Source organism: Dendropsophus ebraccatus, chromosome 3 (genome assembly GCF_027789765.1).
Source record: "Dendropsophus ebraccatus isolate aDenEbr1 chromosome 3, aDenEbr1.pat, whole genome shotgun sequence".
Classification (NCBI taxonomy): domain Eukaryota; kingdom Metazoa; phylum Chordata; class Amphibia; order Anura; family Hylidae; genus Dendropsophus; species Dendropsophus ebraccatus.
The window spans coordinates 85,817,761-85,841,834 of NC_091456.1; the positions used below are offsets into that span (position 1 = coordinate 85,817,761).

General features: G+C 42.0%; 1 protein-coding gene across 1 annotated transcript in view; it reads right to left on the reverse strand.

Moving 5' to 3' along the window:
• ECPAS (Ecm29 proteasome adaptor and scaffold) overlaps window positions 1-24,074 on the reverse strand; it is a 67,031-nt gene that overhangs the window by 7,611 nt on the left and 35,346 nt on the right. Inside the window, exons 28-45 of the mRNA XM_069962136.1 lie at window positions 23,662-23,730; window positions 22,924-23,041; window positions 21,271-21,438; window positions 19,954-20,033; window positions 18,902-19,007; window positions 18,540-18,587; window positions 18,113-18,234; window positions 16,684-16,834; window positions 16,451-16,516; window positions 15,648-15,737; window positions 15,416-15,482; window positions 14,982-15,073; window positions 14,830-14,896; window positions 13,948-14,139; window positions 12,202-12,416; window positions 10,033-10,076; window positions 4,907-5,099; window positions 2,747-2,897 (exon numbers count right to left, since the gene is read on the reverse strand). Of these exons, the coding sequence (XP_069818237.1) occupies window positions 2,747-2,897; window positions 4,907-5,099; window positions 10,033-10,076; window positions 12,202-12,416; window positions 13,948-14,139; window positions 14,830-14,896; window positions 14,982-15,073; window positions 15,416-15,482; window positions 15,648-15,737; window positions 16,451-16,516; window positions 16,684-16,834; window positions 18,113-18,234; window positions 18,540-18,587; window positions 18,902-19,007; window positions 19,954-20,033; window positions 21,271-21,438; window positions 22,924-23,041; window positions 23,662-23,730 (2,039 nt within the window). The remainder of the gene's footprint in view (window positions 1-2,746; window positions 2,898-4,906; window positions 5,100-10,032; window positions 10,077-12,201; window positions 12,417-13,947; window positions 14,140-14,829; window positions 14,897-14,981; window positions 15,074-15,415; window positions 15,483-15,647; window positions 15,738-16,450; window positions 16,517-16,683; window positions 16,835-18,112; window positions 18,235-18,539; window positions 18,588-18,901; window positions 19,008-19,953; window positions 20,034-21,270; window positions 21,439-22,923; window positions 23,042-23,661; window positions 23,731-24,074) is intronic.

Consider the following 24,074-nt stretch of genomic DNA (forward strand, 5'->3'; position numbering starts at 1 on the left):
CCAACAATATGTGTGTACTTTAAATAATGGAGCATTTATTTATATTTAATTTACAGTTTAGGCATTACGTGTCACAACAACTGCAGTAAAAACAGGGTTCTTACCTCCAGCAACAAAGTGGTAGCTAATAAAGAAGTTCTCTTACAGTGCTGCATTCTCTCCAGGTTAGGATGCCATTCCGATGCCTCTGAATGCTTAAAAGGGACTCTGTCACCTCTAAAACACCTGCTCAAGTAGAGTATACAACTGTGATTCTATATCTGCAATTTTCATCTATATTCTTACATTCCTTTGCTGTAAGCCCACAAATGAAGGAGTCAAAGTAGTCCTCTTTATTATATACTTCAGCTAAGAAGTCCTCTCTATACATCAACATGCACCATCTGTAGGCTTACAATGGTGAAATACAAAGGAGTAGAAAGCTACAAACTACAGATTTGGTATCAGCAAATACAGATGACTTTAGGGTTGGAGGTGACAGAGTCCCATTAAGAGACCATACTTCTGACTCTCTGCATCTGTCTTTTGTCTATGTCTATGAGACTTGAGTCGAGAGTCTTAGAATATTAGCATGCAATATTTGCATCTCTATGTAAGCGAGCGTCGATCTAGTAGATTACACATCTCGACTATTGTGCATCAAGGGCTGCATGGCCATTGGTAGCGTGCAGCACTTGCCTTTAATGTAAAATAATAAAGTTTATACATACCTGTCCACGCTTTCCGGTGTCTTCCTGTCCCCTGCCCTTAGCTGTCACCAGAATTGCAGAGCTGAAGTGACAGGCCACTCCACCAATCACTGCCCACTGCACTGTGCCATCTCGGGCAGTGATTGGCTGAGCAGCCTGTAACTTCAGAGACAGGCTCTGAAATTCCAGCAACAGCTGCGGGCAGAAACCAGGAAGACACTGGCGAGTGTGGACAGATATGTATAAACTTTATTATTTTCTTAACACATTCATCAGCCACTGGCCACACATCACTATTACACATAACAGTGCGCAGTCAGTGACCAAAAGACACCATCAGCCCGCGATCGTTGCCATTAGCCGATTGTTGCCTTTATTACATGGAGTGATAACCGAATCACACCGATTATCACTCCATGTAATAGAGCTCTAACAGTGAGAGAAGCTTCAGCTCATGAAAATAAGCATACCAATTTCTGCCAGACAGAAAACAGAAAATCCCAGAGAACTTCTTTAACCCTTAAAGGACCAGGTAAATTTTTAGTTTTTTCCTCCTTGTGCTTAAAAGGCCATAGCACTTGCATTTTTCCACCTAGAGACCCACATGAGCCCTTATTTTTTGTGCCACTAATTGTTCTTTGCAATGACAGGCTGAATTTTTTCATAAAGTACACTGCAAAAGCAGGAAAAAATTCAATGTGTGGTAAAATTGAAAAAAAAAAAACAACAACACATTTCTTTTATTTGGAGGGTATTTTTTTTACGCCATATTTTTTTACGCTGAAATTGAAAAAAAACCAAAACGCATTTTGTTTATTTGGGGGGTATGTGTTTTTGCGCCATACGCCCTGGGGTAAAACTGACTTGTTTTATATGTTCCTCAAGTCGTTACGATTACAACGGTATGTAACATGTACAACTTTTCTTTTATCTGATGGCCTGTAACAAATTCAAACCATTGTTAACAAATATATGTCACTTAAAATCGCTCTATTCCCAGGCTTATAGCGCTTTTATCCTTTGGTCTATGGGGCTGTGTTAGGTGTCATTTTTTGCGCCATGATGTGTTCTATCGGTATCTTGATTGCGCATATGCGACTTTTTGATCGCTTTTTATTACAATTTTTCTGGATTTGATGCAACCAAAAATGCGCAATTTTGCACTTTGGGATTTTTTTGCGCTTGCACTGTTTACCGTGCGAGATCAGGAATGTGATTAATTAATAGTTCAGGCGATTACGCACGGGGCAATACCAAACATGTTTATTTATAACATGGGAAAAGGGGGGTGATTCACACTTTTATTAGGGGAGGTTTTTATTTTTTAATTATTAATGACACTTCCCCCCCCCCCCCCCCCCTTTTACACTTCTAGTATAAGTACACTGATCTCTCATTGAGATCTATGCTGTATAGGAATACAGCATAGATCAACGAGATAGGCACTGGATTGCTGCAGCCGGAAGCAATCGAGTGCCGAGCCGGGATCAGCGCCATTACGGCGCAGACCACAGCCCGAGCCGAATGTGTGGATCCACCCCGCTAGACACCAGGGAATGGCTGCATTAGGCAATCGGATCTTTGACAGCTGCATCCGATTACCTAATTAGCGGGCACGGCAATCGGACCGTGCCCGCTAATAGCCGCAGCCCCTGTCTACATGTGGCACCCGGGACCTGGGCGGTTCAGAGCGCGGTCCCGCTCTGGACACCTGTAGGCGGCCCTGGACGTCCAGGTACGTCCAGGGTCGCCTAGGGGTTAAAGGGGTTACCCATGCTTAGAAAAACATGACCGCTTTCTTCTAGAAACAACATCTAGGTTTGGGAGCGGTTTAGCAGCTCAGTTCCATTGAAGTGAATGTAGCTGTACTCTGAACTGTAATACCACACACAACCTGAGGACAGGAATGGTGCTATTTTTTGCAAGAAACAAACTATGCTTTTTTTCAGCCTGGATAACTATTTTGTTTTTAGAGCAAATTGGGGCCAAAATGTTTACTTTTTGTCTGCACAAATTTTCAGTTGTATTAGTTATCATGGCCTCTGCATATAACTTACGTTGAGTGTCAGGATTTCTGGGCCAGGTCTTTCCTAAAGTTGAAAAGGCACACAACAAAGTTTCTGTGTGCAGTTCTTTTGTTTTTTCATTTTCATCTTCTTCATCCTGCTCTTCCTTTGGTGATCGAGCCCCCACAGTTTCCTTAGAAGCCTGAATAAATAACAATGAAACAAGAGATTTCAAGATATTAATTTTAAGAAACATCCAGTAAGATGACTTACAAGAACCTCCCTCTTAGGGCCCTTTTTTATTCTGTCTATCCGCTGTAGCAAACGAGCCAGATCAGCGTGATCAGCGCTCACTTGCAGTGTCTTTAGAAGACAAGATTAATCAGATGCCCAGGACACATGAACAATCGCTGCACCATTCATGTGGCCATTAACATTTGTTATCATAGGCCGCTCATCTGCTGTTTACAAAAAGATGTGTCGCCTATAACAAATTTTACTTTCGCACAAAAAATGTGATGAGCAGGTGTTTTCACGTTTGTCGGCTGATCGCTGGAACTTACACAAGTCGATTATCAGCAAAATGAGCATTTCTAGGATTGCTCGTTGCCAATAATTGGCCATTGTAATGCTGCGTTTACACGGAACGATTATCATGCGAATTTGCACGATAACGATCGAATGCGAATGATAATGGTGCGTGTAAACGCAGCGAACGATTAAGCGGCGAGCGAGAAATAGTTCAATTTGATCTTTGAACATGTTCTCAAATCGTTGTTGGTCGTTCCCAAAAAATTCACAGATTGTTCAGTGTAAACAGGTTAAATCTGTGAACGACTATGTGCGAGATAGGCTTAAGCGATCGCAAAACGATTTTTCCGTACGATATATCGTTCCATCTAAACACTGATCGTTATAAAAAAAAATCGTTACTTCGAAATCGTTAATCGTACGTTCGGGCAAATTATCGCTACGTGTAAAATAAGTCATCAGACCTACATTGAGTCATAGGAGAACTAAATGGCGAAAAAATTATTTGTACCAGTGACCGTGACTGTTTTCTAAGTTTACTAACCAGCAATAAACTACGCACATATAGTGTGCTGCATAAAAGAAACCTGAAAAGAGTGAGGATATAAACATAATTTGGCTGACAGCCATCTGTCAAAATTCCTCTATACGTGCAAACTTGGCATAGGTTTTTAAGAAAGCCACTGCCAGACTCCTCCACCGTTGCCTTATCCTCACTATTATGACATCTGCTGTCATGATCAGAGAGTCAGGAGGCCTCTATATACATTAAAGGGGTAGTGCGGCGCTCAGAAATTATTCACAGAATAACACACATTACAAAGTTATACAACTTTGTAATGTATGTTATGTCTGTGAATCGCCCCGTTCCCCGTGTCCCACCACCCCCGCCCGCATACCCGGAAGTGTGTGGTGCATTATACATTACCTGATCCGTGTCAAGGGCCGTCCGCCATTTTGTGACAAGCGTCATCTTCGGACGGACGGCCGAATCCCTGCCGCCGGCGCCCCAACTGTGCTCAGTCGCGATTGGCTGAGCACAGTTATGCTCAGCCAATCGCGGCTTAGCATCGGATGACGCGGCAGAGGGCGGCCGGCATTCGGGACAGTCGGAGCTGTTCGCCGGCCGCCCGAAGAAGACGTCACGGGCTGAAGATCGGAGACTGGGTCGGCACGTGACAGGTGAGTATAGCGCACCACACTTCCGGGTACACGGGTGGGGGTGGTGGGACACGGGGAAGGGGGCCATTCACAGACATAACATACAATACAAAGTTGTATAACTTTGTAATGTGTGTTAGTCTGTAAATAATTCTTTACCGCCGCACTACCCCTTTAAAGCTAAAGAGTTATCACAATTAGCAGTATTATGTATTTTAAATAGAAATTAACCAAATGTCATTGTCTTACATGATTGGGATACATGGCACATGATTTTCGGCTCATGCCGATTTCCTTGTACATTGTCAATTCCATACAGTACTTATGAAATATTTCCATACCTTTAGCTTTCAGATTGTACATTTAAAACTGCCTTATCATCTGGTTAAAATATTCACAATGTTAAACATTAACTCTAATCATCTCCCAGTGACCAAGTCTGTAGTGGCATGAATATTTTGGGTACACAAATTCAATTTAAGAATCTGTTTTATTAAATTCTAATGATAGAGACTGTACCTTCTGTATCAAGGGGAAAAGGATATCAGCCATTTCTTGGAAGTGATCCTCCTTTGTGGATTCAAGAACATCTGCTGCACATTTCAGAGCTATAATCTTGTATTTTATATTTTCTTTCCGGCACTCCTTTAATATTGCCTGAATAATAGTGTCTATACTTGGTTGTAAAGGAGCTGGTTCCTTCAGCTGTTCGCTGTAAACGATCAAACAAGACAATCATATGTTATAGGAGACTTTTTAGATGAGGCACAATAACATAACTTTTCAAAATATCTAAATAATGGGGCCCCCAACAGTGCTAGATCAGCAATGTCTGAAGCAGGACCATTGCCACAGAGCACCAAGTCAAGATGGCAACAGAGATATTAATGGCATCCCCCCTCTTGCAGTGGAGGACAGGTGAAAGGCAGTAATACCATCTCTGACAGAAGAGTGGAAGGAGGCAATGTCTTCTCACTTGTAAGGTGTCCAACCCCATTAACCCCTTAAGGACAGAGCCAACTTGCATTTTTGCAGTTCCGTTTTTTTCCTCCTTGTGCTTAAAAGGCCACTAATTGTACTTTGCAATGACAGGCTGAATTTTTCCATAAAGCACACTGCTAAACCCCCCCAAAAAAATTCAATGTGTGGTTAAATTGAACCCCCCGCATTTTGTTTATTTGGGGGGGTATCTGTTTTTGCGCAGTTCGCCCTGGGACAAACCTGACTTGTTATATATGTTCCTCAAGTCGTTATGATTACAACGATATGTAACATGTATAACTTTTCTTTTATCTGATTGCCTGTAAAAAATTCAAACCATTGTTAACAAATATATGTTCCTTAAAATCGCTCCATTTCCAGGCTTATAGCGCTATTATCCTTTGGTCTATGGGGCTGTGTGAGGTGTCATTTTTTGCGCCATGATGTGTTCTGTCGGTACCTTGACTGCGCATATGCGACTTTTTGATCGCTTTTTATTACAATTTTTCTGGATTTGATGCGACCAAAAAATGCGCAAATTTGCACTTTGTGATTTTTTTGTGCTTACGCCGTTTACCGTGCGAGATCAGTAATGTGAATAATAATAGTTCGGGCAATTACGCACGCGGCGATACCAAACATTTGTTTATTTATTTTTATTTATAACATGGGAAAAGGGGGGTGATTCAAACTTATTTTAGGGGAGGTTTTTTTTTTTACTAATATTGAACACTTTTTTTTTTTCTTTAACACTTATACTAGAAGCCCCCCTGGGGGACTTCTATTATACGCACACTGATCTCTCATTGAGATCTATGCTGTATATATATACAGCATAGATCAATGAGATAGGCACTCTATTGCTTTTGGCTGCTGCAGCCAAAAGCAACAGAGTGCCGAGCGATCTCCGCCACTAGACCACCACGGATCGGCTGCATAAGTAATCAGATGCAGCTGTCAACTTTGACAACTGCATCTGATTACTTTATTAGCAGGCACGGCAATCGGGCTGTGCCCGCTAATAGCAGCGGTCCCAGGCTACATGCGGCACCCGGGACCGCGGCGGTTCAGAGCGGGGTTGCCACGCGGCCCCCCTTTGAACTCCCCAAGGCGGCCACAGGATGTAAATATTAGCCCTGTGTTGTTAAGGGGTTAAAGGGAAACTAATAGCAGGTTAGAGGATGTCCTCCTCAGTGTTGTTTTCCTTACATCTTCAGTTGATGTAATATGTAAATTAGATGGTGTGTTGCACTTGGGAAAGGACAACAGCCCTCACTGCTCACTGTACAGTAATGTGAGCCATATAGTGGACAGGAGCCCCAGTCCTGTACATACTTTCTGTGGTGCCCTACTGTATTAGTGTAGAGCTCCACAGAAAGTACAGTACTAAAGGAGCAAAGAGTCCCATCAAGGGCAGGATTCCCTTAATCTAGAGCTAAGTAAATTCGAATCCGGTGCAATGACAGATGTGATCAAATTTCAATAGTTGTAGTTTGTACTATGTGGGTTCCATAGCTGGTTTTGCAACTAATAGCACATATGAACCAACAAAACACAGTAATCACTGAACTCAAGGAGAACAGCGGAAAAAAAAAAATTCTAATGAAGTACTCAATCAAGAGTCTCCACTGATGCCCCCAAAAATGTAAATATGCAAAACAAGAGTCAGTGGAGCCTCAGTTACGAGTCTCAAAACACGGGATAGCCAGATATCTCTAGCCTGATGCCAACGGGTGCCTCCATGATGGGGAGAGCACCACACCACCCTGATAAATAACCCCTTAAGTCCCACTCGGTTGCAAGTATTGGAACATAGACAGGGAAACATCAGGGTGGCCCCTTTTGTCAATGTCTAACTCAAGATGCGAGTATTGCGATCATGACAAGGGCTTACAAAGGCAGGCCTCCACCCACAGACAGCTGTTTCGGGGTATTTGCCCCTCGTCAGTGTAGGGTAGGATTCTGGCTAGTCGGGGCATTTAAAAATCAACCAACAAAACACAGTAATCACTGAACTCAAGGAGAACAGCGAAAAAAAAAAATTCCAATGAAGTACTCAATCAAGAGTCTCCACTGATCCCCCCAAAAGGCTCCACGGACTCTTGTTTTGCATATTTAAATTTTTGGGGGCATCAGTGGAGACTCTTGATTGAGTACTTCATTGGAATTTTTTTTTTCGCTGTTCTCCTTGAGTTCAGTGATTAGTGTGTTTTGTTGGTTGATTTGTAATTGCCCCAACTAGCCAGAATCATACCCCACACTGACGAGGGGCAAATACCCCGAAACGGCTGTCTGTGGGTGGAGGCCTGCCTTTGTAAGCCCTTGTCATGATCGCAATACTCGCATCTTGAGTTAGACAATGACAAAAGGGGCCACCCTGTTGTTTCCCTGTCTATGTTCCAATACTCGCCACCGAGTGGGACTTAAGGGGTTATTTATCAGGGTGGTGTGGTGCTCTCCCCATCATGGAGGCACCCCGTTGGCATCAGGCTAGAGATATCTGGCTATCCCATGTTTTGAGACTCGTAACTGAGGCTCCACGGACTCTTGTTTTGCATAATAGCACATATGATAAGGTTAATTTCATGTCTCTACAGGAACCTATGACAAAGAAACATAGAAGACTGAAAAAGACCGCCAGGTCCATCTAGTCTGCCCTTTTAGTATGACCCTTCTTATTATCTTACGTAGATATATGTTTATCCCAGGCAGGTGTCAATTCGGTTATTGTAGATGTACCTACCACATCTCCTAGAAGTTTGTTCCCAGCATCTACTACTCTTTCAGTAAAGTAATATTTTCTCACATCGCTTCTGATTTTTCCCCCACTGTGTCCTCTTGTTCTTGAATTCTTTTTTTTAAAACACTTCCCTCCTCAACATCCGTGCTTTAACATACTTAAAAGGTTTCAATCATGTCCCCTCTTTCTATTCTTTCCACCAGACTATACAGATTCAAATCCTTTGGATCTGTTCTATTTTTATCAATATCCTTTTTTAGGTGAGGTCTCCAGAACTGGACACAGTATTCCAGATGTGGTCTCACCAGAGCTGTATACAGCAGGATCACAATCTCCCTCTTCCTACTGGTTATACCTCTAGCTATACAGCCCAGTATACGATTTGCTTTCCCTACCACCTGGTTGCACTAGTGACTAATTTTAAAGGCTGTCAGAAATCACTACCCCTAAATCCTTCTCTTCTGAAGTCTTTGCCAACACAGAACTGCCGATATTATACTCGGATAGGGGTTTCCTCCTCCCCAAGTGCAATATTTTACATTTGGAAACATTGAACTGCAATTTCCAATGTTTGGACCACTTGTCTAGCAAAGCTAACTCATTTCCCATAGTACTGACACCTCCAGGAATATCAACCCTATTACACACTTTTGTGTCATCAGCAAACAGACAAACCTTACCTACCTGACCTCTCCTATGTCACTTAGAAATATAATAAAAAGAATAGGACCCAGAACAGACCCTTGGGACCACCACTTGTAACCAGTCTCTGCTCGGAATAAACACCATTACCAAGTCAAATTTTGTCTAACTTCTCAGCTTCTCCGCTCTTTATGGGGAACTGTTTCAAAGGCTTTGTGCTGAAGTCCAGATAGGCAATATTCATGGCACCACCTTCATCCCGCAGTTTTGTGACTGGATAAAATCCCTTTTTTAATATTGGAACCTGCCTGTCTGAAGTAATTGTAACTAAATGAATTGAAAAATAAGGGGTTGTCCAGGAAGGGGTCTTTTTAATATATACCCAGGGAGGGGGTGATTGAATATAATAAAGTACATTTACCTTCCATACCGTTACTGACCCACTCTGGTGCTGGACCAGCTGTATCAAACATATCTACAGGGTTTTATTTTTATCTTCTAGTAAAAGCACTGCAGTAGGCTTACAATGGCCAGTTCCCCTAACCTTTCTCACTGGCGAGTCACAAGCGTGTAAGTCAAATTTAACCTATGTACCCACAGTTCATCAAAATCGTTTTCTTTTCCCAGTATAATAACTGAACTGTCCTATGCACCTTAGGGCTATGTTCACACTACGTATATTTGAGGCTGTATAGCAACCAAAACAAGGAGTGGATTAAAAACACAGAAAGGCTCTGTTCACATAATGTTGTAATTGAGTGGATGGCCGTCATTTAATGGCAAATATTTGCTGTTATTTTAAAACAACGGCTGTTATATTGAAATAATGGAAGTTATTTACTGTTATATGGCGGCCATCCACTCAATTACAACATTATGTGGACAGAGCCTTTCTGTGTTTTCAATCCACTCCTGGTTTTGGTTGCTATGAGGACCTGACATGAGGACCAAATACAGCCTCAAATATACATAGTGTGAACCCAGCCTAGAAGTGTATAATCATACAGCATACAATGATGGTAGATGGGAGGAGTTCACCACTGTATAGTATTCTATTCCATATATCAGAGGCATCTGCTGGAAGACAGGAGAACTTCCTAATATACAAGTCAAACATATAAACAGTATGTAATAGACACACAATCATATTTCTGTTTGGCCTTTGCAGCGCTGCTTCTGACCAGTTTGTCTTGTAGTTTGATCACTATTTTGAAGACAAATTTTTGTGTGGGTAAAATAAAAAACAGACACATATCAGCTCTTTAAAATATAAAACACTTACCTGCAACTAGAAACCACTGTCCCAATAGCTTTCAGAAGCTCCTCCTGCAAAATATATGAATGAGTTTGTGCAGCAGAAATGTGGATGCAGTAAATGAACAGGTATGGACATTAAAAGTGAATTGTCTTTCTTTATGGCAGTTGTAGTTCCATTTTCCCATACAGATGAACAACCATGGAGGTAAATGTCAAACTTGTCTCTTTGCAGCTACAGTCATACCTCTGTTCTTGAACTTAATCTGTTCTGGAAGGCTGTTCTCAGAACCAAGCAGTTTTAGGACTAAGCAGAATTTTTCCATAGGAAATCATGGAAATACATTTAATTGTGTTTTACCCTCCATTGTCAGGTGCAGAGAGACTGGCTTACGAAGTGTAGCACCAGCATCACCACTTACTTCCTCTGAGCATACAGTAAGTGGCAGTGCATCGCACACTGCTCCTTACTGCAAGTGTGAGGAATCCCAGCTACAAATAGGTTTCCCAGTCTAGGGGAGAAAACTTTTGCTCTGGAGGGGACCCTGTCTGTATTGCTGCTGAGCCGGCTCAGTTTTCCAGCCAGGCAGGGGTTAAGTTGTGGTGTGGTGCACAGAAACACCTCTTAAAGGGAACCTGTCACCCCCCGTACCGGGGTGACAGGCTCCCGACCCCCGTTAGAGACCCCTATACTTACCTCATCCCGCCGGGTCCCGCTTCTGGATTCGGTCGGGTCCCGGAGATCTCAGCCGCTGCAGCCCGGCGCGCGCGCTGAGAGAGGAGTCCAACGCTCATAGAGAATGACAGGAGAGTCCAGCGCTCCGTCATTCTCTATGAGCGTTGGACTCATCTCTCAGCGCGCGCGCCGGGCTGCAGCGGCTGAGATCTCCGGGACCCGACCGAATCCAGAAGCGGGACCCGGCGGGATGAGGTAAGTATAGGGGTCTCTAACGGGGGTCGGGAGCCTGTCACCCCGGCACGGGGGGTGACAGGTTCCCTTTAAAGGGGTTGTCCGGCGATAAAAAATTATTCACAGAATAACACACATTACAAAGTTATACAACTTTGTAATGTATGTTATGTCTGTGAATGGCCCCCTTCCCCGTGTTTCCCCCCACCCACGCTAGACCCGGAAGTGTGGTGCATTATACTCACCGCATCTCGTGTCGTCCACGGTCTCCGATCGTCAGCAGTGACGTCTTCTTCGGGAGGCCGGCGGATCTTCCCGAGTGCCGGCCGCCCTCTGCAGCGTCATCCGAAGCTCAGCCGCGATTGGCTGACCATAACTGTGCTCAGCCAATCGCGGCTGAGCGGCTGATGACGCGGCCACGTCATCAGCTGCTCAGCCGCGATTGGCTGAGCACAGTTATGCTCAGCCAATCGCGGCTGAGCTTCAGATGACGCTGCAGAGGGCGGCCGGCACTCGGGAAGATGCGCTGGCCTCCCAAAGACGACGTCACTGCTGAGGATCGGAGACCGTGGTCGGCACGTGATAGGTAATGTATAGCGCACCACACTTCCGGGTACACGGGTGGGGGTGGTGGGACACGGGGAAGGGGGCCATTCACAGACATAACATACATTACAAAGTTGTATAACTTTGTAATGTGTGTTATTCTGTGAATAATTTTTTATCGCCGGACAACCCCTTTAACCTCCTAGGAGGAGCTGAACACCAAACTGATGGGTGTTGTGCTCGTCTTTGGAAAGAATGCACTTACTTTGGGTCCAGTCTCAGGGTCACATGATCATCACTAGATGCTGCAGTGCACATGAATACACAGACAGGACCCAGGAAGAGTAAGTGATTCATTTAGAAAGAGGAGCACAACACCCATCAAAGAAGGGCACAACACCCATCATTTTGGTGTTATGCTCCTCCCAGAGCAGAAGTTTTCTGCTGCTGGCTAGGAAACTCTATTCAGCGGAGTGGGGGATCTCATCTCATTATCAGATTCCTCTGATAACTGAACAATAGTTCAGCCGACAGTCATCTCCTCCATTTTTGTTCGGATACCGAGCAAAGTTCAAGTACCAAACAAAACTTTGGGGGGAAATTGTGGTTTGAGAACCGAATTGTTCGGACCCGGTGTTCGAGAGCGGAGGTACCACTGTAAACATGTTTTAGCTGATGTATTGCAGCTGTTAGGTCTACTTCTTAAACTGTTGTATTAAATATAAGAAGTTTAGTCCTTACCTTTCCAGTCCATGTTCTCCCTGGTAAGCCCTGCAAGAGAGTACTAATCACCATTCCTAAGTGTGGAGGGACCAGTGATCCAGTTTGCTGCTTTGCAATTGAAGCCATGGCAGCAGCACCTTGTGCTTTCATCTTCCAGGATGGTGACTGCAGAGCTTTTTGTGAAATGTCTACTAACTCCTTCATGTACAATCTAATGCCACCACTGATACTTCCTGTGTATGGTATAAACAAAGACAAAAAAAACACAATCATAAGTTTGTTGTCAACCTTTTAAATACCATGTAACCCTTTCTTTTGTTGCAGCGAAACTGAAATACTGTGAGAGCATTTTCTACAAGTGTGGTGTTTTCTATTATAGAAAGCATCAGGTCACAGGCTAGACATCTCAGTAAATATATTAAATTGTGGCTTGAGTTTAAGAGATAAAAGCACTGTGCTATATAACGGAATAAGAATGCTGCAATATAGTGTAAAGCACAGGCATCACTGTACTTTTGTGTATATTAGTCTTCAATCTGGTACACCTCTTTTGGGTAGATAAAGTTGGCATGGGATTCCACCCAAAAGTAGCACTAAAAATAGATTTCATATATTGATTTGCTTTTCTTTTTCTATCCCTCTAACCCCACCAACACCCTTTACCCCCCTCCCCCCCCCAAAGGAGGGGAGGAGGCAGAAAGGGGGAGGGGGGGAGGAGGGGAGGCCACCTGATCACCTTCTAGAACTACCAATCTTTTCTTCCTAGAGTACCAAATATACTCATAATTCTTTAAGTGCGTCACCATGTTTTTCCATGTTAATGTTGGAGGTGTGGAGGAGGCAAGGCAAGTTCAAGTGTATTAAACCTTGCATAGTATAAACTCTTAATTACTAAGTCGTTATTCCCCTTTCACAGTGTGAAGGATACTGCATCTGACTTAATTCCAAAGTTGAGAAAATTTCCCAGCATTGCTGAATGTTATTGCATCCCCACATGAGCATTTTTCAAATGGATTTTTCCTGTCTTTTGAAAGGTTATAAAATGTTCTATTAACTTGAATAGCCAATGGTGCACTGAACAAAGCTGCTTTGGAACAAGGCAAGCATCCCTTAAAGCTGCTTTTAATCCAAGATCTGTCCTGGGGTCCGTTCGGCAGGTGATGCAGTTATTGTCCTAAAAACTACTTTTAAACTTGCAGCCCTAGGATTGCAACGCTACTCCCTCCCTCTTCATCATTAGGAATGCCCCTAGAACAAATTTCTACTATTCATCCCCTGAACACTGCACATGGGCTGGATCGTTAAGGCACCTGTGCAATGTTCAGGCAGGTGATGAATAGGAAAAATCCTGCCCGGGGGCATTCCTAGTGATGAGGAGGGCGGGGAGAAGCGACGGAGGGGTGTTGCAATCCTAGGGCATGGACACTCTAGGCCACGCCAATTTGACACAGGGCTGAAAGTTTACAAGTTGTTTTTTAGGACAATAACTGCATCACCTGCCGAACGGACCCCAGGACAGATCTTGGATTAAAAGCAGCTATCCGAAGGTACAAGTAGTTTGGGGGGTCAGATTGTGGGTACAGAGTCGCTTTAAGCTCAGCTTGGAGATTTCCGTATCAGGAATTGCGATTTGAAAACTATCACCATCAGGCATACCATGTACGTAATTTTCTAAAATGACTAAACACCTAGTAGATCCAAAAAGTGTAAACCCCTATAAATTTCTATTCATTATGGCCCAAGCCAGCAGAATAAGGTACATACCAGGCACATTTTCCTGCCACACTTCTCTCCAAAGATTTGAGTCTTCTTTTTCTCCTTTCTCATCATCTGAAACTTCATGCATTGCAAGAAAGGCTAAAGGCAACACCATTCCTGAATGGTTCTTTAGCACATCAGGACTGTAGCGGCTAATGGCATGAACTGTTAAAGTGCATCCTGTTCTGTATGCTGGCTCTATACAAATGACACAAAAGAGCATGTTAAATTGTCACAGACCAGTTTACTAGCAATAACTACATCTCCTGGTAACACTTATGAAACCCCACACTTCATGGCAAATCCACAAAATCACATGTTTCTTCAGGGTTCTATCAATCAGCCAAAGAGTTTTTTTTCTTCTTCTTTACTTAATCTGGGAAAAGATGTCATTTATGAAAATAATATACCTTTCATTTGTATGAGGTCTGTTTTATAAAGCCAAGATGTTTAGCTGTTAAACATTGCTTTGTGTTGTATCTATATGTGGATTTGCTGTGAAGTTAAAAGCTGGGTGACTATCCTCTTTAAGGCTCCGTGCACACAGAGCAAAAGTGGCGGAATTATGGAAGATGTTAGTGTAAGACCAATAGCAGAATGTAGAGCACAGGAAGGATAGAAGGTGGAGATGAGGGAGGAGATGTATGGAGGTGTGGAATTGTGGAGAGCTTTAAGGGTGAGGGCAAGGAGTTTGAACTGAATGCAGAATATCAGGCGAATTATATAAAACACCAGCTATAATAATCCAAGAAAAACAAACAGTGCCCCACATGGGATGAAAGCTGGCTTTCAAAAGGGACAGGTCTGAACAGTCACATCAAGGACGGTTTCCAATACCTGTTAACTCCTTTAACTAATGATTGACAAATCTGTGGAAACGTTACTTACCCTCCTTTTCCATGTACCATCCACTCAACTTCTGAAGAAGTTTCTCAGTGCTAGTATCCCGGGCTGTCTGCAAATACATACAAACATAATGAACACACAAAAACAGTTCAAATGAAGATTACAGTCCAACCAATGAAGTTCGTAAAACTTACCCGAACTAAATGTCCCAAAGCAAAGGCATATGATTTCTGTACCACACTGTTACGATCACAGAGTCCATTTAATAAAGCACTCATGAGTTTACCTGTTCAATAATAGAATAAAGATAAGCAGCCTTTTTTTTAAAGTTCCTAGTCATTTATTATATTTCATATAGCACCTATAATGTGTATACAAGTACTAAGCCCCCCACTTACCTTGTATGCTTTAATCAAGTGAATTATGCAGGACATTAGCAAAACATTACTACAAGTGTTTTTGCTCTACTTTAAAATACACATCTCTATTTTTCTAAATAATATGGAGGAAGGTTGCACTTTATCCTTTTCATTAGAAAACAATAGTGCAACTGACTTACTGTATGTCTGCCGTCTTTATAAGCAGTAATGGTTTATAATATAAATAAACATGACAGATTTAAACTTACCGGAATAAGGCATCAGATCCCGAGGACACTGCGTTGTTAAAGATACAACAACACTGGCACATCCTCCCTTCAATATAAAGAGAATATCATAAATTCACATAATAGACTGATTCAAGTTTAATGCAGCTGGACCATTGAGCTAACCATTCATTCCACTGACAGAAAAGCTGGTCTTTGATAGCTCTAGATTATAAAGTATTATTTTGACAATTCAGATTTGTCTTGCTCTTACCTTTGTGCCCAACCCGAGTCCACTCTTTATTAGTTCACACAATTTTGGAACAAGTTCAGCTAGGACACTGACATCCAGATGTTGAATACACTGTTAAAAAAAAGCAGAGAATTAGGTGGTGACATTCTCTTGTTTCACAACTTTATAGCAAACACCACTAAATGTGAGCAATTGTCAAAAGAAGTTTATATATAATATGTAGATCCAAACATCTGGGGCACCATGGTAGCTCAGGAATTAGCAGCATTGCCTTGCGCTATGACCCTGGGTTTACATGTCACAAAGGAGTTTGCATGTTTTCCCTGTGCGTACCTCATTCCACCCCCAACCCGCATACATACACCAAAAACATTTAGACAGCGAGCCCCACTGGGGACAAGGACTCAATGAGTAATGACAATGTCCGTTTCCCAGAGGAAACCCATGCAAACACAAGGAATACATACAAACACCATGCAAATTCTTTCACCACAGATGAAGTAAGTATTACACTCTCCAATGAAGTAAAATGATGCTTTATTTGGACAGTCTATTCAGACAATAAAAGTGCGTATAGAATACACTTCATTTGTGGTGAAAGATTTTGCCTTCTCTGGACTGAGCACTGCAAACTTCATACAAATGTTTGTTCTTCATGGGATTTGAACCCAAATGCTGTAAGGCAACAGTGCTAACCACTGAGCCACCATGCTGCCCAGTTTTCTGGTACCATATATACTAGAAAACGCAATAAACATCTAAAAATGTATGTAACCAAACATTATAAGCACAAAGAGACTATAACCTATCATCCATCTACGTACCATATTTATGGTTTCCATCATTGGAGAGGATTTAGCAGCACTTAGTCTTGCACTGTCCATTGCAGCCTGCACAGATTAGGAGAATCCAAATCAGAAAGATGACACAGCATATTCTTTTCAATGTAGCGGTTGCCCCTAACCTCTAAACTTACTTTTTGAGGCACTAGCATTGAACACAAGCTGTATCGTTTTTCTTTTATTTGGATGAAGATAGAGTACTAGACAACACTTACCTTTTCCTGATCTGTGGCTCTGAGACTGAGATAATTCAGCACCTGAGGTTCTAAAACACTTAGAGATTCCAGTAAAGCTGGGATGAGCTTTGGGGTATGAGGCTTTAATAATTCTCCAGCACTTTTACTGATTTTAACCATTGTGTTGATACTAGGAAGAAGAGTGATAAACGTATAAAAAGACAAAGTAAACAACCATGCCATTCATGATACCACACCCAGTGCGCTGTTATTAGAACCTAACAGGGTACCATAACCAGGCATTGTAATGTGCGATCTAAAGGGGTTGGCCACTTTATAGTAAACTTGTTCAGTGTACAGTATTAGTAAGTGTACTCACAGCACTTACGCATAGTACCACCGTGTATACCTCAGAGCTAAAATCAGACTCCAGGCTGGGGTGCCTGTTCTGTGGCGAGTCTGTCCATAAGATGGCCGACATGAAGGAGCAAACGACCATGCCTCTTCCAACACAGAGCCTGTATATGCCTATGGAGGATACTGGGGGGGGGGGGGGGAGCGCATGGTCACATGCACCTCCATCTTATGGACAGACTCACCACAGATTTTTTAAATTCTTTTTGCTCCTGTGTATTGGAAACTGATACAGCAGCAGAGTGAATGTTTTTTGCTTCCTACTGGTCAGCCTTTCAATGACAGTGCTTATTCCCAAGTTACACCCTCCTCAACAACAAAAAGTTCATAGTAACTAATCTCATAATAGTTGAGTGAATACATTGCTACTTATAGACTATATTATATGTGTATCCACAATTTTGCCAATTGATATTGCTATTAAACAACCACTTGAAAATTGCAGACAGCTGTAATCACAGGAATAGCTAGCAAGATGTTTTTACAGACTGCTCACAATTCCTTATCTATGTCTTCTTCTGCAGCAACTTAAAAGGATAAAGGGTTATCCAGCTTTTCAAGATTGATAACCTATCCTCTAGATAGGTCATCAGTATTAAATTGGTGGGGGTCCAACTACCATTTGGTGGGGGCATGGTGCTCAGGTCAGCACTGCAGCTAAGGCTACATTCACACATCCGTTGTTCTGTCCGCAACTGCGGGCACGCAATTGCGGACAGAACATAGGACCAATGGTATTCAATGGCCCCGTTCAGACGTCCGTATGTGTGTATGGGGCCGCGATCCATGCCTCAATAAAAAAAAAGGACATGTTGTAATGCGGACCGCATTTTGCGGCCTGGATCGCACTGGTAATAAAGTGGAAATGTAGTGCTCTGTGAAGCACGGAGCGCTACAAAAGCACATTCGTAGTGCAGGCTACACTATGGGTGTGCGAATGAAGAGATTGCTAGTAGGAGTGACAGATGTCAGACCCGCATGAAAGTAGTCATCAGTTTTGAAAAGCTGGATAACACCCTCAATGTACACGCAAACTACACTGCATTCTACTTACCTAAGGGCCCGAACTTCAGTCACTGTGCTCATAATTCCCTTGTCCAGAAGGCACGGTAAAAGAACAGAAATTGTTTTCTGACCAGCTGCTCCCTTGCTTGGTTCACACATCCTTATGCATACCTTATAGTGCAAAAGGAGAATACCCAGAAATAATTGAAAGTGTATTTCATGATGATAATCAAAACTTCTACTGTATTTAATAGAGGTGAAACATATTTTCATATAGAGATATATATAAAAGTGTATTGCGTATGTTTGCCTGTAATTATATAGTATAAAAATATAGGGAACAAGTGTGTCAAGTCTCGTTAGATCTTCATTCAATCAGTGTGGGGGTTCCTGTGGTTGGACCCCCAACAATTACCTAGTTATCCATATACCAATCTTTAGAACAATAAATGATAATTGTAAAGACAGAAGTATACCTTGCTTAAAGTTTTCAAAGCCAGTTCTGCTGCTTTTCGCACTGACTCCTGGGAGGAATAGAGGAAATAAGCCAAAATGGTATAACAAATAAAAGTCTAAGTTATACCAAAAACAACAAGTTTCATATAAGTTCTTTATTGTACTCTGAGAGCTTCTTCTACATTAAACTATATACACACAGACACACACACACACACACACACACACACACACTAAAAATGCATTTGTTTACAGATTGTGAAACATCTACAGACAGGCAATGATCTGTACAGTTATTCTGGGTGGAATACATTGTGGTTTATATCTGCAAGTGCACAAATATCACAGATTTTTATTAGTTTGAGTAAGAGCAAAAGCACACCTTGATATCATCTTGGACTCTGAAGAGTGTCTCCCATATCTCAGGAAGCTTGTCAACAACATCATCAAGCTGATGGCCACGTAGTAGGTCATTTAATGCTAAACAGCTGCAACAAGGAAAGGACGACAAACTCTATTATTAGTAAGACAATCACAGTTCCAACTGCAATATTAAATTTAGCAAATATGTGAGTTGAAGTGACACAGGTGTAAATGGTAAAATTAGCAGTTTTCATACCTTAATTTATATCCTATGTCATGATGCTTGTTCCAGTAAAAAGTGATCTTTTATCATCTGCAGATTGTGCTACCTGTGCGGGGCTTTATGGCTGCAGTGCCACTTAGCCACGGCCACTTCACTACCATAGGCCCTGCCCTTCAGTGACATCAACACATAGACCCGCCCCTTAGCGGCCATTGTTATGATCCGACCTAGAGGGGGTAGGGCCTAGACCTTTAGGCCAGCCCATTCCAATGGCTGTCAAGGGGCGGGGCCTATACGGCAATGACGTCACAGAGGGGCGGGTCTGTGGTGGCGGTGTGGGCGAGACTAAGTGTCACTGCACCCGTAAAGCCCCGCCCAGGTAGCACAATCCGCAGATAATAAAAGAGCACTTTTTACTGGAACAAGCACCATGACGCAAGATATAAAATAAGGTATAACAACTGCTAAATTCACCCTTTACACCTGTGTATAGAAGTCATAATGCAAAAAGGGGGTGACATTGTCACTTTAAAGGAGTCATCTGCGCACCCAAAAAAAAAGTTTATATTTGGCTACAGAGGCATAAAAAACAAAACAAAAGGTATGCCTACCTACCTGGGTCCTCCGCAGCTCTTGATGTCGTCCGATCCCCCACTACCGTCAAGTTACACTCTGCATGCTCAGCCAACCACTGCACAAGCCTGTCTCATACATAGGAAGTAGTAGGACGAGTGGGGGACCAGATGCCATCACAGAAGCCCCAGATGGGGTGTCTGCTATACTGCTCTGTCTGCTGTTCAGAGAAATTATAACCAAGGTTCAGTAACTGTTCAAAAGGAGATTAATACCTGGATTCACGGATTCTCCACAGATTACTTGTAAGGTTATTTATCAAATCTTGAAGAATTTCTGTCAGATACTTATCCACCTAAAATGAATATAATAATGTTTTCTAACTTTTAAAAACAGATTTTACTTGAAAATAAATTACATATATCAATTTCATAACATATACAATTAGTGTCCTGCTCAGCCAATCACTGGCCGTGGCACTGTCCTGCTTCAGTTAGTGATTGGCTGAGCGGGCTGTCACTGCAGAAATGGGTCCATGTGAGAAGTAGCAGCCAGAGCGCTTAGCAAGGGGCCTGAAGAAATATTTGACAGCTATGTTAATAACCGAGCTGGACAACCCCCCCCCCCCCACACACACACACACTTGCCTACTTACCACAGAATAAGACCTTTTCCTATAAGACTATATATCAATCTTTTTAGCTACTCCTGTGTTATATGTTTCCTGTAAATTGGACTGCATTTTCAACATGATAGGTTCTCTTTAACTGAAGCACATTTTTATTACAGCTGAACAGCAGTTTTGCCGCAATACCGCACTGCCATTTACAACTCAATTGACATGCAATTCTTGGCCGCTACAAGCAGTCTGTCTTTGCCTGCATCCCAGCCACAGTGTGTAAACACGCCTGAAGAAAATCTTCAGTATATAACCAAACTGGCGTGGGCTTTATGGCCAGAACTGGAAAAATCTGTCCTAAATGATACCTAAATATTTCATGAATACCATTAGACTGTAGAATGGAAGGACAAGGTTTACTGATCATGATCATGAGTGACTAGCACAAGTGGAATTCAGATATGGAACCCTCCAGGGTATTCATTCATTTGTAGGTTTTTGAGCAGCAATATTAACTGTCATCTTTCAATATTGTCACTCTATATAAGAGCCTACACTCTATATAAGAACCTAAAACAAAAAAAAAAATCTAAAAAGTTTTGTTAAAGTTTTTTAGGGGATCACTGGTTTTGCAACCAATTTTTACATATTATGATTGTTTTTAAAGGATAGGAATATTTCAGATGTCAGTTTTCTTAAGTTATTTGTATCATTTGACAAATAATGATTCAAAACACTGATGTGTGAATGAGGCCACAATCTAAACTGAAGACAGAGCATCCTGATCTTTTACCCCAGCAATTATTATGGACTCTGGTGTCTTGCAGCTCTGGCTAACACAGAAGATCCTCAGGAGGGGACCCCTCCAAAAGCTTAGCATGCCCTATTACTGCAAAGAGTAAGATGATATAGAGAAAGGAAAAGATGATTTGTTATAGCAGAATACTGAAATATCCTAGAATGATGGACTCACTGTATTCTTGTCCGTGACTAAAGCATTCCAAATACTAGTCATAGCTTGGCGGATTCCAGTGTTGGGATCAAACTGATAACGATACAAACGTGGGACCAGCTGAGGCATGAAGGGAGAAAGCTGTTCTCCAGCTTTGGTGGCAATCACATTAAAACCAAATGCTGCACCCTATCACAAAAGGAAAAAATATGTATATTAATTCAGAAGATGCAAATCTATTTTAGCAGCATCTATACATTAAAGAGTTACTGTCATTTGTAACAACTTTTCACATGTCACCAGACATGACAAAAATTATTGATTGCAGCAGGTCTCACTGCTGAGGCCTGCTGCAATCCCAAGCTACAGCTGGGAAGAGACAGCAGCAAAGAGATTAGAGACACTCTCTGATCCCCAGCCAAAGATCCAACTCTTTCGCTTTATAGACTACAATGAGACAGATGTGAGATGCAAGAGAGATGCATGCAGCAGTTAGACCTACTATGATCTCATGACATTTCAAAAGTTATTAATGGCAGTAATGCTTTAAAGTTTGTGAAAGGGATATTCTGGCTGCATTTTTGTTTATTAAATATTTGGCTTGGAGCGCTACTAAAAAAAAAAAAAAAAAAATTTAAATAAAAAACACTCACTGGCCCTGATCTCCCCCTGTTGCCATTTTGGAGACTCCAGGACCCCGCTACTCTTGGCTGGTTTAATTTGTCCCTGCAGAAAACATTCACTCAGCCAATCACTGGCTGAGGCAGGAGACTGCTGCAGGCAGGAGATTGGCTAAGTGGGTAATTCCTATGGGGACAATTCAGCACAGAAACCAGACGGGATCAGCAGCAGGTGAATATAGTTTTATTTGTGAAATTGTAAATTTTTGTTTGTAAGAATATAACCCTAATGAGTCAGATGTAAACAATCCTTAGATCGTCAGGGTGGCCCATTGAAGAAAGTGGGGGTCTGCTGCCGACACTGATATTATCCGCAGCAACGTGCAGCAGACTGTCAATATCATTGACGTTTTAACAGAACATTTTAAAAGACAACAATAAGCCATCATTATGCTGATGGGCTGATCGTTGCCTTTTAATATGATCTATACCGGAACGACTGGCAATCGGTCAAGTACGGATGATAATAGTTTAGTGTAATAGGGCCCTTACTGTGGTTTTTAACTTTGAGGAGAGTACAGATGAAGCACAGTGTTTTAATGTGCATCACAGTCAAAAATTGCACTGCAAAACTTCAGTGTAAATTTTTATAGTTTTGGGTGCACTCCAAAAACTGACATGTTTAACACTCTTAGCTGTCATAGCTCATTGGTGTATGCATAAGAGGCCTTGTAAGATGACATTCTGGCTTATACTAACTATTCAGAATTAGGGTCCATTTACACAGAAAGATTATCTGACAGATTATCTGCCAAAGATTTGAAGCCAAAGCCAGAAATGGATTTGAAAGGATAAAAAATCTCAGGCTTTCCTTTATAACCTGATCTCTGTTTATAGTCTGTTCCTGGCTTTGGCTTCAAATCTTTGGCAGATAATCTGTCAGATTTTCTGTGTAAATGGACCATTACACTTAAATATTAATGCTTGAGTCCACTGAAGAACTCCCCTGCAAGACGCAGCAGGGTACTCTGAACCATAACATGAAAGACTTTACCTTTCTCGAGTTCCACATAGCATGGTGGTTAGCCAAATTCATAAACTTGTATATGAGATCTGGTTGACTAAGATCACTGGCCAATGCACACAGTTCCTTGTAGGTAGACAGCCCCTGTCTGAACAACCATGAAAAAGAATTCATAGACGTAACACTGTCCATCCAAACAGACACATTGCTATACTATAATAAAGGACTGGTACTGGGACAACTAAATATACTAATGTGTCTTCTTCTAAAAATTGGTCTTAATGTGTGAATATAGATCCTTCAATTGTGAGCATGAACAGTGAGAGGAACAGAAACAAAACAAACATTATTATGTGTGCAAAGCTAGAGAACATGCTGCCACTATATAAATAAGGGGAAATTACTAGATTCAATAATGCTATGTATACATGCAACCCATTATACAAGACTACACATTCTCTTTTAGACAATTCATTGTATTTTCCTTTGCATATTAAAATGTATGCTCTCTTTAGTTATATTAGTTATATCCTTGACAACTGGCCATGTGACCATGTTTGCAAATATGAGTGCAGACAAAAAACACCCCCACATATTGCTGTGATGACATGGGAATAGGGTTTCGTCTGCATTTATGATTGCAAATGTGGAAATGCGGCCTAAGTTGTTAAGGATATAACTAACAACAAGGTGGTCCACAGTGTCCCTCAGCATCCAATGCTAAAGGTTTTTCACCATAGTTGATTGACTAGTTAATAATCCGCTTACCCCTCTGGAGTTTTACCAATAGATGAGCCTTGAAAAACCTCTGTCTCTCCAGAAACGTCATGCTTTGCCCTGGAATAAAGAAGGATAGGTTAGTATGGTCTAAACTAAGTAGCCACAAGAACAATTATTAAAGTGACTCTGTACCCACAATCTGACCCCCCAAACCGCTTGTACCTTCAGATAGCTGCTTTTAATTCAAGATCTGTCCTGCGGTCCGTTTGGCAGGTGATGCAGTTATTGTCCAAAAAACAACTTTTAAACTTACAACCCCGTGCCCAACAGGCGAATCTGTGCCCTAACTTTGCACCACCCCTCCGTCCCTCCACTTCACCCTCTTCATCATTAGGAATGCCACTGAAACATTTTCTCCATGCTGAACATTGCACAGGTCCTTAACGATCCAGCCCATGTGC